Genomic DNA, 13,033 nt, shown 5'->3' with positions numbered 1-13,033 from the left:
TTTCATTCCACTTATTCTGCTAAATCTGTGGATCCTGTAAATGATTTAAGGACATGTTTGCTTTCAGCCCTGTTTGTGCTCACGACTCTCAAACAATTTAAAAAGCTGAAAGGATTCCTCCCGCTCCTCCCGTGTCCTTCATCTGCTCTCTTTCATCGACATTTTCTGTGAAGATTTTCTCGTGTGATCTTTTTTGGTTCCTTTTGTGCTGGCTTGTTCAAAAATAACTCCACAGCCAGAAAGTGCCGAATCACCTTGTTTGTGCTTCTCTCGCTGTGCTTGGATAAAGAAGCTAATGTGTGATGAGATCTTATTGAAGAGATAATCAGATAAATGAACCTTAAGGATTTTAATAAGATAAAGCTGCAGTTTGCATAATGACAGCCACCGGTGTGACCTTTAAATACATATTCATACTAAAATATATGAATAACGCAGCTTCAGTGACAGCTGATTATGGAGTAAGCAGGTAATGAACTGCTGTTTTATGGTGTTTTTTATATTAACGAGAACATTTGCATTTTGTTTTAGATATTCAAAGATAACTTTAGATAAAACAGAACTCTCATATCTATTAATGTGTTTTTAATAGAAGAAGGTCTACATAAATGACAGCTAATAGAAATTAATACATGCTGACATGTGGCAGCTGTAACAGCTCCTCTATTTAATTGAGTTACATACAACCCCCGTTTTGAACTGGTCACAACAGTGCTTCTTTTCTCTCACTTTGAATAAACACATAACAACATGCATTCATCTGAATATAAAAGTCACAGAGATGTATAAAAGCATCTGTTTTAACTCAGAAAGAGACCCACACAGGCATGTTGTAACAGTATGGGACTATCCCGTGACATGACGTGACACATACATCCTCTGTCATTTGTTCATCTCTCATTTATCTTCCGTCCCTGCAGGGAGGACCTACAATGATTTGAACCAGTATCCCATCTTCCCCTGGGTTTTGACCAACTATGACTCAGAGGAACTCGATCTCACTCTACCTGGAAACTTCAGAGACCTCTCCAAGGTAAGAGCGGTTATACACACAACACCAATGACTGTGTTTGGGTACCAGAATGGTAGAATACAGGTCAAGCAGTACCACCAGTGACTGTGTATAAAGATGGACGACCCGCCTCCATCTGCTCTCATTATACAAAATTGAGGCCAAAGTAGCTTCAAGGCGGGGGCTGCCATCTTGCACTGGTGACGTTTTTTGGAGCCAGAGTTGCGCAGTAGAGATCGGCGGGCGACGCTGGCGTAGCCACTTCTGCTAACCAAAACACGCACTTAACTTACCACAAAAAAAAAATGGCAAGGATCCCGCACATCAGCGTATTTAACAGCAGAACAGCTTCTTGTGTTGGTCTGAAGCAGACGTTCACAGATATGTAAACTTCAATGACTGTAGTGATTGTTTTAGTTACGTCTCCTCTCGCCCTTCCTCCTCTACTCTCTACCCTCTGCTAATCCAGAACAGATCAGCTGCAGGAGCCGTATTTGTCAACAGAGCTGTCAATCATCCTTTTTACAGCATCAAATAACTCATTAAAAATAAACTTGTCAGAACACTTGGATGTAAATCAGCATGATAAGAACTAACTATAATAACAGAAACCATGTTTGAGAAAAATGTATTTTGATTTTATAGTTTGACTCATGTCTGTTAACATGAAGGAGGCGGGCTTTATGCAGCCAGTCAGCAGGGGGCGCTCCAAATGTTTTGGCTTCACTTGTAGGGAGCTGTCATGTCGTCTATATATCTTTTAGAAAGGCTTAGAATTATGTACCAGTTATCCACACATATGTTTCTTCCTCCTACAGAGGATCAGAATGGACAGAATTTTTTTCCCTCAGGCGTTGACCGTTTTAAAGAGGAAAACTGCACGTGTTGTTTCTCCTGTAACCTTTGACTTAAGCCGATGTTTTTCTTCCTGTTTCTTCCAGCCAATCGGTGCACTGAATCCCAAACGAGCGGCGTTTTATGCAGAACGCTACGAGACATGGGACGACGACAGCACGCCTCCTCACCACTACACAACCCTGTACTCCACGGCTCATTCAACACTAATGTGGATGCTCAGAATAGTAAGTACCTGCTTCACACGCTGACAAACCCTAACCTTCAGCAGCCATTTGAGCGCGCGCTTAAAAGCCCCGAGGCTCCTTTTGAAATGAATCTCTCTGTTCTCGCGCCTGCAGGAGCCCTTCACCACGTTTTTCCTCAACGCCAACGAAAACAAGTTCGACCATCCGGAGAGATCTTTCTCTGGCATCGGCTGCTCGTGGAGGAACTGTCAGAGGGACACGGCTGATGTCAAGGTAACTTTGTCTGACAAGGAGACATCTATAAATGATCTAAATCCCTGGAAGTTTTCAGTAAAGCTGAAAGATTAGCAAGTTCTGGAGTTGATAAATAAGATATAGCTAAAAACTTGAATTACTAATGCAACATTTTTCTGTCGTGTTCATTAGGAGCTGATCCCTGAGTTCTACTACCTGCCTGAGATGTTCGTTAACAGCAACGAGTACGAGCTCGGGGTGCGTGATGACGGAGTCCCTGTGTGTGACGTCGAGCTTCCTGCCTGGGCCAAGAAGCCTGAAGACTTCGTGCGAATTAACCGGATGGTGAGCGACACACACACACTTTAAAAAGCTCAAATAAAAGTATAAATTAGAGTTATGTCCGAACTCATCTCCCTCTTCCTTACAGGCGTTGGAGAGCGAGTTTGTGTCGTGCCAGCTTCACCAGTGGATTGATCTCATATTCGGCTACAAGCAGCGAGGGCCGGAGGCAGTGCGAGCGCTCAACGTGTTCGACTTCATGTCTTATGAGGGAGCAGTCAACCTGGACAATCTGGATGTTGCGCAGCGTGAGGTCAGTTTCTATGGCAACAAATCATTCCTGTTTGACTCATAGATTGATTATCGCAGTGCAGAAATGTCCCCCTCGTGAGTCTCTCATGCTGTGTTAGTGAGTGCTTTCTTCAAGATAATAAGCTAGCACTAGCTGGATGCCGTGTTTATAAATAGTTATATTATTTCTCCTTATTGCTGGGAAAATATTTCAATAAATGCTTCTCCCCAGCGTGCATGTGTGTATGTATGTTCAGGGAGCACGCACCAAAGACAGGCTTGCATATTTAGGGGAAGTAAAATACAGACATTGAAAGAGAATTATGTGTCTCTCCTGTGTCCTTAACCTCGTCTCTGTCTCTCCATCTGTAGGTTATTGAGATGCAGATCCAGGCGTGTGGTCAGGTCCCCTCCCAGCTGCTGATCGAGCCACATCCACCTCGCTCCTCCGCCATGCACCTGGTGAGAATGACAAGACTATATTAGCAAGTCTCACTTAGGTTTTATAGCGGTATGCTTGTAAATGCAGTATGCTTACGTAACACTCATACGAAAAACACCAAGTCAACCAGACTCATACATAAATCTAAATTCCTTAAAGGGCCAGTTCGCCAATTTTCATCTTCAGTCCTATCATATCCCCATTTGCTATTATGGGGAGCTAATGCCAATATGGTAGAAAAAATATGCAATTCGGCTCTGTGCCTTTGGAGGACGCTGTCCGCTTCTCCAATGGGCCGTGGAAAACCTCCGACAGACTACGTTAAAATTTGCCATCTGGCGGAGGCCAGGGAGCTCGCTAAACTACACTTTTTTAATCTAGGACGCCCGCCTCCGATCTCTCATTCAAAATCATCAGGTTTGAAATGTAGACTGCAGACCTGAAGATTTTTTAGACGATCCACCGGCATATTCTCGTTGTATTTCAAATTCTGTACCGCTCTGAGCCGTTGCCTGCAACGATCAATGTCCTTGACTGGAAAACGGTAGTATTTCACTCAGGCGTCTCTCGCTGGGCCGTTCCTTTCAGAGGGAGGGGCGCAATGCACTCTGGGTGTTGTAGGAATGTAGAATGGGCGAAACCACAAGCTGTTTGTACAACTTTCTCCACAGCTATGGCGCCAATTTCAAATATTATTGCTTCTATCGATTACAGAGAACACCAGCTTTGACTGACAGTGGCTTTTTTCCAGGGGCGGATTGCTCCTTTAAGTCAATGTTTATGTTAGAAACAGGAAGAGAGTTTTCCCAGGATTAAAGTTATCAGCATTAAACTTATTTTGAAGGAGTTTTGTGACATTAGATTCTACATGTATGCACTCTTTTTTTGCACATTTTAACATATTTCAACCCAATACCCAAAGTAATTTTGGTCTACATGGTCCACTGATGTGAATAGCTTCATTTCCAAGTGTGTGGATTTGTGAGGTTTTATTACACATCTTGCTTTTTTCCAAAGCAAGTTCTGCCCTGGTTTTAGCCCCTCCCTCCCTCCTGCTCCCCCTCAGCAGCTCGAGGCCTCAGTGTCTCCACATCAGAGCCATCCATTTCAAACCCGTCAGTCCTGACCCCCCGACCAGCCAGCGCCTCCACCTCCTCTCCTCGGCCTAGAGCCGCCCTCAGTGTGTGTACCTGCTCTGACCCTGTGCTCCCACTAATAGACCTTTTCCCTCCCTCCCTCTGTCCCATCTGTTCTGTCTCTCCCTCCATTCCCTCCCCTCCTCCTCCTCCTCCTCCTGCTCTCTCCTCCCAACCTCCCCTACTCGCTCTCTGCCCTTCTCTCCTCTTCCTCTCTGTCCCTCTCTCTCTTTCTCTGTCTGTCTCACCAGTGTTTCCTTCCCCAGAGCCCCCTGATGTTTAAGGATCAGATGCAGCAGGACGTCATCATGGTGCTCAAGTTCCCCTCCAACTCCCCCGTCACCCACGTCGCAGCCAACACGCTCCCCCACCTCAGTATACCAGCAGCCGTCACCGTCACATGTAGCCGGCTGTTTGCCGTCAACCGCTGGCACAACACAGTCGGTGAGTACATGGTTACATGACTGTGAAGAATGGAGCATGAGGTTAAATCATCTTTGTATCAAACAGTTTTATTATTTTAGCCATCATCTGCTTTTCATTCTGCTCTGCACTCTGTTCAGACCTACAATATACCACAAATGTGCTGCTTGTGTCTTCTAATAAATCAGTGTTTCTCAAATAGGGGTAACAGTGCCCCAAGAGGTGCTTTAGAGAACTGCAGCGGGTTCTTAAAGGGGACCATATCTTTTAAATGTATATTCTCATATTTTGCATGGGTTTCACATTTTTGGGTGTTTATTGTTCACAATGAAAAAGTGAAAACTGCATTAATGTTGTTTTCCAGAATAACATGTTTAAAAAGGTCGCCTCTGAAATGGGCGGTTCAGAACCGCTGCAGGTTTCTACGTAGAACCTTGCTTTCGCTGAAATCGACCAATCGTCATTCACCGTCGTTCACCTCAGGCTGCCTTCTCGCACAAGCTTGTAGTCAAGTCGTTGTCAAGATTTCAGCTTACCATTCTGACACCTCCTGGCGATTCTGTCTTGTACATATAAGGCCGAATAACCGATCCCAGAGCAGCCATGTTTTCTACAACTTTGGAGTGACAGTGCAGTGCGGCCGCTCCCCCAGGTGGGATCGCACATGTGAGGGCGGGGCTACGCGGTCACTCCGAACACTGTCAGCCAATCGTGGCTTTGAATGGCAAAACGGCTTGTTGGTTTCAGCAGGATGAAGAGGCTCTGAAGAATAATTGAATAAAAATCATTTTTAAAAGGAAACAAACTTTACCAACGTGATTCACAAACACATCAATTAATTAAACAAAATAAAATTGCCCCCCATTAAGTGTTGCTGTCTAGTAAATCAGACACTGAAGGTGCAAAACTGCATTGTACCTATTTATATAGGCATTTTTTATCCTACCAAAAATATTTAGTAATATAATAAAACCACTTTTTGACATGCTGAGACAAAAAACTAATTTAAATAAAACTATTTTATAAAATCATTACTTGAACCCCAGGAATTTTTCAATTTTCTTTTTTTTTTCAATTAAACATTTATTTGAGCCTCAAAAATCATTCAGGTTTCCCTCATTCACAATGATATTGAGAGACATGAAGCACAATTAAAACAAACCAAAAATGAGCAAATGAATACTGACGTACAGTGGTTTGAGATTATCGCCTTAATTCGTCCGAGAGAAATTAGGGTGTCGATCTTGAGAGTCTGTTGTAAATAATTCCACATGTTTGGAGCACAAGAGCTCCAAGTTCAGAGTGAACCCGAGGGATTGAATCATAAGACGGTTAGGAGATCGAGTTTGGTCGGGTCCAGTCGTCCAGTTCAGCATGGTAAATGGATGGTAAATGGACTGTACTTATATAGCGCATTTCTAGTCTTTGCGACCACTCAAAGCTGCTTTTACACAACATGTCACATTCACCCATTCACAGACTGATGGCAGAGGCTGCTACATAAAGTGCCCAACTGTCAATCAGATATCACATTCATACCTGTTGGCTATACCACCGGGAGCAATTTGGGGTTCAGTATCTTGCCCAAGGACACTTCGACATGTAGCCTGAAGTAGCTGGGGATCGAACCTCCGACCTTACGATTGAAACACTACGACTGAGCCACAGCCGCCCCAAGGCCGCATGGATGTTATATATGATGGCGAATGTCCAATTAGGGATTTATAGACATATTTATTACAGTTAAAGACTAAAGGATTTATCAAAAATATGAATAACTTAATTATGCATATGTTACATCCATATTTTACATTTGTTACTTACATCAAAACAACCTCATGAAACCTGCGATGCTTAAAAATCAAGATGTTAGTTCATTTCTTTGCTAGTTATTGAGCACTTAGTGTTTTATTTTTGTTGTATCTGGATGTTGACATAGAAATATTTGTTAATTAGAGCCTTTGTTAACCTCATTAATGACCTCATTAGCACAGCAGGCTGGGTGTAATTAGTCGTGTAATGTGTTTATGGAGGGTCATGATGCAGCTAAAATCACTTTTATTATTAATCAGGCGCTTATGTTTGAACCTATGCCTGCATCACAGCTTTAACCAGAGACCACTCGGCTTGGGGATGTAGTTCCGCCTTTATCCTGCACCATGTATTGATGTGTGTGTGTGTGTGTGTGTTTGACCCTTTGACCTTTCAGGCCTGCGTGGAGCTCCAGGATACTCCCTGGAACAGGCTCATCATCTCCCCATAGAGATGGACCCTCTCATAGGTCAGTGCACGAACATCTCCAATACAATAATGGTGTGCAACCATAGAATGGATATGTCTGTATCTAACACATCACTATCAGTCAGTTATATTGATATTAAGGACACAATGTTCTGTAAGCACATAATGAGGTCAACCAGGTCACTAGTGTATTTAAAGTCAATACCTCCTGTGAAGCACTGGGGATTTATACGCATGTATTGCTGAGACAGGCTGCAGAATCTGTTGTGTTGACACTCTAAACAGTGACCTGAATGTCTATTGGATACCTTGTTAACCTTATTCCATCTGTGTGCCCTCATTAACCTTTCAACCTGGCCTCTGTGCTCGCATGTAGCAAACAATTCAGGCGTGAACAAGCGTCAGATCACCGACCTGGTGGACCAGAGCATCCAAATCAACACACACTGTTTTGTGGTTACCGCCGACAATCGCTACATCCTGGTGTGCGGCTTCTGGGACAAGAGCTTCAGGGTCTACTCCACTGAAACTGGTAGGTTTGTTATTTTTTATGAGACATGATCAGCTTTAAGTTCAGCAGACTGAGATTCGATTTTTGTGGAGATATATTGATCCAGGGCAGATTTGGATTCCTCTTTTTTACATGTACACCGGCTATATAATGACACTCTAGTCTTCATCTTGCTTGATTAACCTTTGTGATTTTGTGTTTTTGTCCCTGGAAGTCCTGCAGCCATGGCCATCAAAAGTATGAGTAAAAGGTACACACTGACTCTGCTGTCTCCCTCCTCCCTCTCCACAGGAAAGCTCACCCAGATCGTTTTCGGCCACTGGGATGTTGTGACGTGTCTGGCCCGGTCAGAGTCCTACATCGGAGGAGACTGCTACATCGTGTCCGGCTCCAGAGACGCCACTCTGCTTCTGTGGTACTGGAGTGGAAGACACCACATTATTGGGGACAACCCCAACAACAGTGAGTGATGGAAACAACACGTGTGAATGTTTGCCTCTGTGAGAAAAAAACCCTGAGAATCTGCAGGAGTTCAAACCAGTCTCTGAGTTCTTTAACTTTATTTCCTTCCCAGGTGACTACCCTGCTCCGAGGGCAGTACTGACAGGACATGACCACGAGGTGGTGTGTGTGTCCGTCTGTGCAGAGCTGGGACTGGTCATCAGTGGTGCTAAAGGTTTGTGTGTCTTCATGAAAATAATCCAATTTTACTGCAGGAAAAACCAGATTTTCTGGACATATAATATATTTCATTAAAAACATCAAAACCCTTTTCATGGCAGACATTTTTAGAAAGACGTACATGAGATTAAAAGATGCTCTCCTTTGCTTTTCTGAACTTTTCTGCAAAATATTGGATGAACACGCTCACTGGACTTTCACTGCTTAAACATCTCCAAATGGAAACACATGAGTTTTCCTGCAGATGTAAAAAGGGTGTTTGTTATACTTGTGTTAGAGGTCGGGCTTATATTTTCCAGATAAATGTTTTCCATCAACAAGGCTGTATGACAAACTTTCTTGTTCTGCTCTTGTTCCTCAGAGGGCCCGTGCTTAGTCCACACTATCACAGGGGACCTGCTGAGGGCCCTGGAGGGGCCAGAGCTGTGCCAGAGACCCCGCCTCATCTCAGTGTCCAGCGAGGGCCACTGCATCATCTACTATGAGCGAGGCCGCTTCTGCAACTTTAGCATAAATGGAAAACTGTTGGCACAGATGGAGGTCAACGATTCCACACGGGTAAGGCTGTCAGGGTTAATACTGTAATACTCTTTCTGCTGTATATTTAAACATGAATACTATCATTATTTAACCTTTAACCTTTCTTTCTCTTCCTTTTCTCTCTGCAGGCCATCCTGTTGAGCAGCGACGGGCAGAACCTGGTGACAGGAGGTGATAACGGAGTTGTTGAGGTGTGGCAGGCGTGCGACTTCAAACAGCTTTACATCTACCCGGGCTGTGACGCAGGCATCCGTGCTATGGACCTCTCACATGACCAGAGGTAAAACAGACAAGGGTGCCACTCTAGATGCAGACAGTGTCGCTGTTTGGGCTGTGGTTTCTCAAGTGCTACTGCTGTTAGGGAAAATGGGTCACCTCACTAGGGAATAATTAATGATCGGTAATAGGGCCTCTTAGATGATGTCCCACGGCTTTGATGCACTGCAGCCATAATAAAACACAATTGTAGGCAGGTTTGGTTTGCAGGTGTGACTCTCTGTGTGCTCCACCCTCAGGACTCTCATCACTGGCATGGCGTCCGGCAGCATCGTGGCGTTCAACATAGACTTCAACCGCTGGCACTACGAGCACCAGAACAGGTACTGAGGCGGACAGCGTGAGGAAGAAGGAGGATGGAGAGAGGAACGAAGAACAAGAGGGAGAGGAGGTGATGCATTCTGCTGCGTATGTGCTACGCGGGGGAAACTACAGGTACCGAGAGGAAGTCAAAACAAGTACCGGACCTTTAGGCTCTATTCCCTTGTGAAGTTTACTTGATTTGAAGATGCGGCAGTGCTGGTGGGAACAACTTCGTCTGTGCATACGTGTACGTACACACGTAAGTAAACGCAGACGCATTATACTCTGAAGATACACACCACAACCTGCTAATAACATAGACTGCAGAATGGAAAAAAGAGCAAGTCAAGCAGACCTTGTAGAGGTCGATCATACCCGTACCATCACAGGACCGGTGCAGCTCCTGGTACGCTTAATGCTTCACAGACAAAGAACCGCAGTTTTGTTTTCTCTTTCTTCTTTATTGATTTAGTTCAGTACTTTTCGCTTCATGGGAATACATTTGGGTGGATTATAAATTAAGACTCCTTCAATGTGTCTAATCTGATTAGAAATGGTCAGAAATGAACCAGCACCACCCGCTATTCAAAACCCGGTGCTATTGGCTTGATCTTAAATTCACCCTCTAAAAAATACCTGGGGTTCTGATTTTATTTATCCGATCCTGTTTGATTTAATTGTTTGATTTTATAATGTTACTTTTCTTTTCTTTCTTTTACCTGCAGCAGGGTTAAATCTGATTTTTAATGTAAATAAGGCTCTGCTTCAGAGTCGACACGTGTTCTTTCACTACACAAACTGCGCTTATCACCTTTAATTTATTAATGACTTGCTGTATGTAAAATATTGTGTAATAATTATTATAATGTTGACAAGACTGATGGTAAAAACGGCGGTGTCAAGGATGGTGATAATATTGCCGGAGATGGTAACGATAAAGAGATCTTGCCAGTGCCACCGAGGACGACGACCACGAGACTGACATGATTTCCTTTGTATATTTGGTGATTGTTTTGTCAAATATGTACATATGGTCTTGGTTCAGGCTCGGCGGGAGACTTAATCAGCTGAATAAGACTGAAAGCGCAAAGGAAACCTTCACTTACCCACATTTGTTGATTATTTAAAAAAGAGAATCAAATCAATGTAAAAGTTTGTTTTGTATTTGCACTTTGCACCAATCACATATCATTATTTATTAGCTTGGTTCTTTCTGGTCGGCTGCCATTTTGTTTAGGTCCATTTTCCCCCGACGGGATTATTTGTGCATTGATGTTTGTATTTAAAAGCGTTGAGCTCATGTGTGATTATTAGGTTTTACAACCTCACAGTTGTAAGCAATATCATGATTCTGTAGCTGATAGAGGCGGGGGAGGAGGGCGTGGCGGCGAGGTGGATGAAATGTGAGACGTTCTGTATGTGTGAAGCCATCTTGATCAAACGCGCACATGCACATACTCTATCGACAGGTTCAACTTACGTATCCAAAAAAAGGTTAAATATTTTTGGATCTATGAAACCCTAAAAACTATTGTATTCATGTTTTATTGCAAAGATGTAAAATATGACATGTGTGAGTTGAAAAAAAAAATCATGATAAGAAAAATAAAATATGCAAAGAATTTCATGACTTGACGTTTCATTGGTCACATTCTGCTCCTCTTAGATCTCCTGTGAGGAACTTTCAGTTTGTGTTGATTTTCTGCGCCCCCTGTGGACAAAGCCGTAACTCTTTTCTCTTTGCTGATTTTGTCCTGTACATGCTTAACAAAAAATCTCATCCTGCTTTCTTTAACAGTCATATGTATCACTTAAAATTTTTGCCCTGGAAAATGTAAACAAAGGCAGCGTGCAGTTAATCGCTTCGTCTGACACCTACCCCCCCGCCAGCAGTTGCAGGCATTAAAAATAACCATATGGAATCAATCTTGTCGCTGATGGTCTGGTTTGCTTTTGTACGTCATATAGAGTCATCAGAATTAATTTCAGTCTGTTTCGTAACAGGAGCTTTAAGAGATCGTTTTTACTTTGTTAAAGCAGCACTGCACACAGAGAGCGACACATCAAGGACGTCTTATTGAAGCAGTTACAAATCAGCGGTCTGAAAAAGATTTCAAAAGACCCTTGAGTTGTAAAGTTGCGCTCCAAACACACTTGACTATCTTGTTGAACTACCTGCTTTGCTATGATTTTCATTATAGGCTTTATATTTTGAAGCACTTACAGACTCTTCTTAAGACAAACAGAGGAATTGTACTTTTCCAGTTTCCATTTCTAGAACTAGCTTAATGTCTTCTCCATTTGTACGGTCTGGTCCTGCATTGACCTCTGCTTAAATATAATTAAAGCAAAACAATGTCAAATCGTGCTTCAACTGAGCCTTTGCCAGGTGTGAATCTGGGTAATTGCATGTGTCACATGCTGGGAGCAAAATACTGTATTAGAGCACCTTATGCAGCAGATCCAGTACTGAGTAGAAGTAGAAAAAGCAGGGATAGCATTAAAAAAGAGTGTGCAGTATTAATATGACCCATGGACAAAGGTCCGATTTGTGGTCACAATGTAAACAGAACGGTAAATGATGCCAGGTGTTATATCCATGTATGCATAAAGACACAGATTGCCCAAGTTGTAAAAGATAACAATTGTGTGCTTTGTTTCTTCACTGAATGTTTTCAGAGTGTTTGCAGGACCAGAAGTGAAAAAAAGAGCTCTAATCAACAGTTTGAATCTGTACAGTATCTTTTATTTTACCATCACCAGACTAAAAATCAATTCCTTTACTTTTCCATGAACTTTAAATCTGGATAAAACTTCCTGGCTGGTGCGCACAGATTCATCTGACAGCTGAATGAATGAACAAGTGCTAACACTGTAAACATAATAAGATCATTATGTTCCTTAATTTTCAGGTATAACATGAATGTACTTTAATTGCGTGCTTTTATTTGTGTGAATCCATCTAACGCATACATGTGTATGATGCAGTTATTTACTGCTTTATCCATCCATTATCTATACTGCTTATCCTGTTCAGGGTCGCGGGGGGCTGGAGCCTCCCACCTGTCATTGGGTGAGAGGCGGGGGACACCCTGGACTGATCGCCAGTCAATCACAAGGCTGACACGTAGAGAGAAACAACCTTTCACAGTCACACAGGGAGAACATGCAAACTCCACACAGAAAGGCCCACGACGTCCGAACCAGGATTTGAGCTACAATATTTACTACTTTAATTTATTAATACATTAATCATCCACAGTGCTTCGCTTTATTTAGAAACTCAACCATGACAATATAATGCAAAATGTAAACACAATTATAGTCGTCACTCTGCCTCGAAACATTCTGCAAGTAAACATGGACCAGAGTGCAATTTTTATTAATGGTGTGTGACTTTATGAGCCAAGAACTTGTTTGTCATTAATAGTAACGCAAAGCTCCTTGTACTGTTTGTGCCCTTATAGCCGTCATGGCTCCTCTCTGTGTTAATGAATGAACCAATTTTAAATAATTTGCTGTGTAGTGAAAAAAAAAAAAGGATGTATTTTGAGCAGCCTCAGCCATTACTGTATCTTAAGCCGGAAATGCAGACGAGGCTGACAGCTGCACAGAGCT

At 42.8% G+C, this 13,033-nt stretch overlaps 1 protein-coding gene across 2 annotated transcripts in view; it reads left to right on the top strand.

Moving 5' to 3' along the window:
* Window positions 1–10,801, top strand: part of nbeaa (neurobeachin a) — a 74,494-nt gene extending 63,693 nt beyond the window's left edge. For both annotated transcript variants that reach the window (XM_069676347.1, XM_069676339.1), the window contains 14 exons: window positions 921–1,033; window positions 1,954–2,094; window positions 2,209–2,328; window positions 2,482–2,634; window positions 2,720–2,884; window positions 3,235–3,324; window positions 4,692–4,884; window positions 7,073–7,144; window positions 7,481–7,636; window positions 7,907–8,077; window positions 8,190–8,291; window positions 8,658–8,854; window positions 8,965–9,116; window positions 9,352–10,801. In XM_069676347.1, the coding sequence (XP_069532448.1) occupies window positions 921–1,033; window positions 1,954–2,094; window positions 2,209–2,328; window positions 2,482–2,634; window positions 2,720–2,884; window positions 3,235–3,324; window positions 4,692–4,884; window positions 7,073–7,144; window positions 7,481–7,636; window positions 7,907–8,077; window positions 8,190–8,291; window positions 8,658–8,854; window positions 8,965–9,116; window positions 9,352–9,442 (1,916 nt within the window). In that variant the 3' untranslated portion in view covers window positions 9,443–10,801. The remainder of the gene's footprint in view (window positions 1–920; window positions 1,034–1,953; window positions 2,095–2,208; window positions 2,329–2,481; window positions 2,635–2,719; window positions 2,885–3,234; window positions 3,325–4,691; window positions 4,885–7,072; window positions 7,145–7,480; window positions 7,637–7,906; window positions 8,078–8,189; window positions 8,292–8,657; window positions 8,855–8,964; window positions 9,117–9,351) is intronic.
* Window positions 10,802–13,033: the final 2,232 nt, after the last annotated feature.

Source organism: Semicossyphus pulcher, unplaced genomic scaffold (assembly GCF_022749685.1).
Source record: "Semicossyphus pulcher isolate SPU_LCO1_2020_fin unplaced genomic scaffold, fSemPul1.0.p SCAF_10, whole genome shotgun sequence".
In the NCBI taxonomy this organism is placed as follows: domain Eukaryota; kingdom Metazoa; phylum Chordata; class Actinopteri; order Labriformes; family Labridae; genus Semicossyphus; species Semicossyphus pulcher.
Note: the sequence above shows the minus strand (reverse complement) of the source record. Positions and strands in the feature narration are given on the sequence as shown.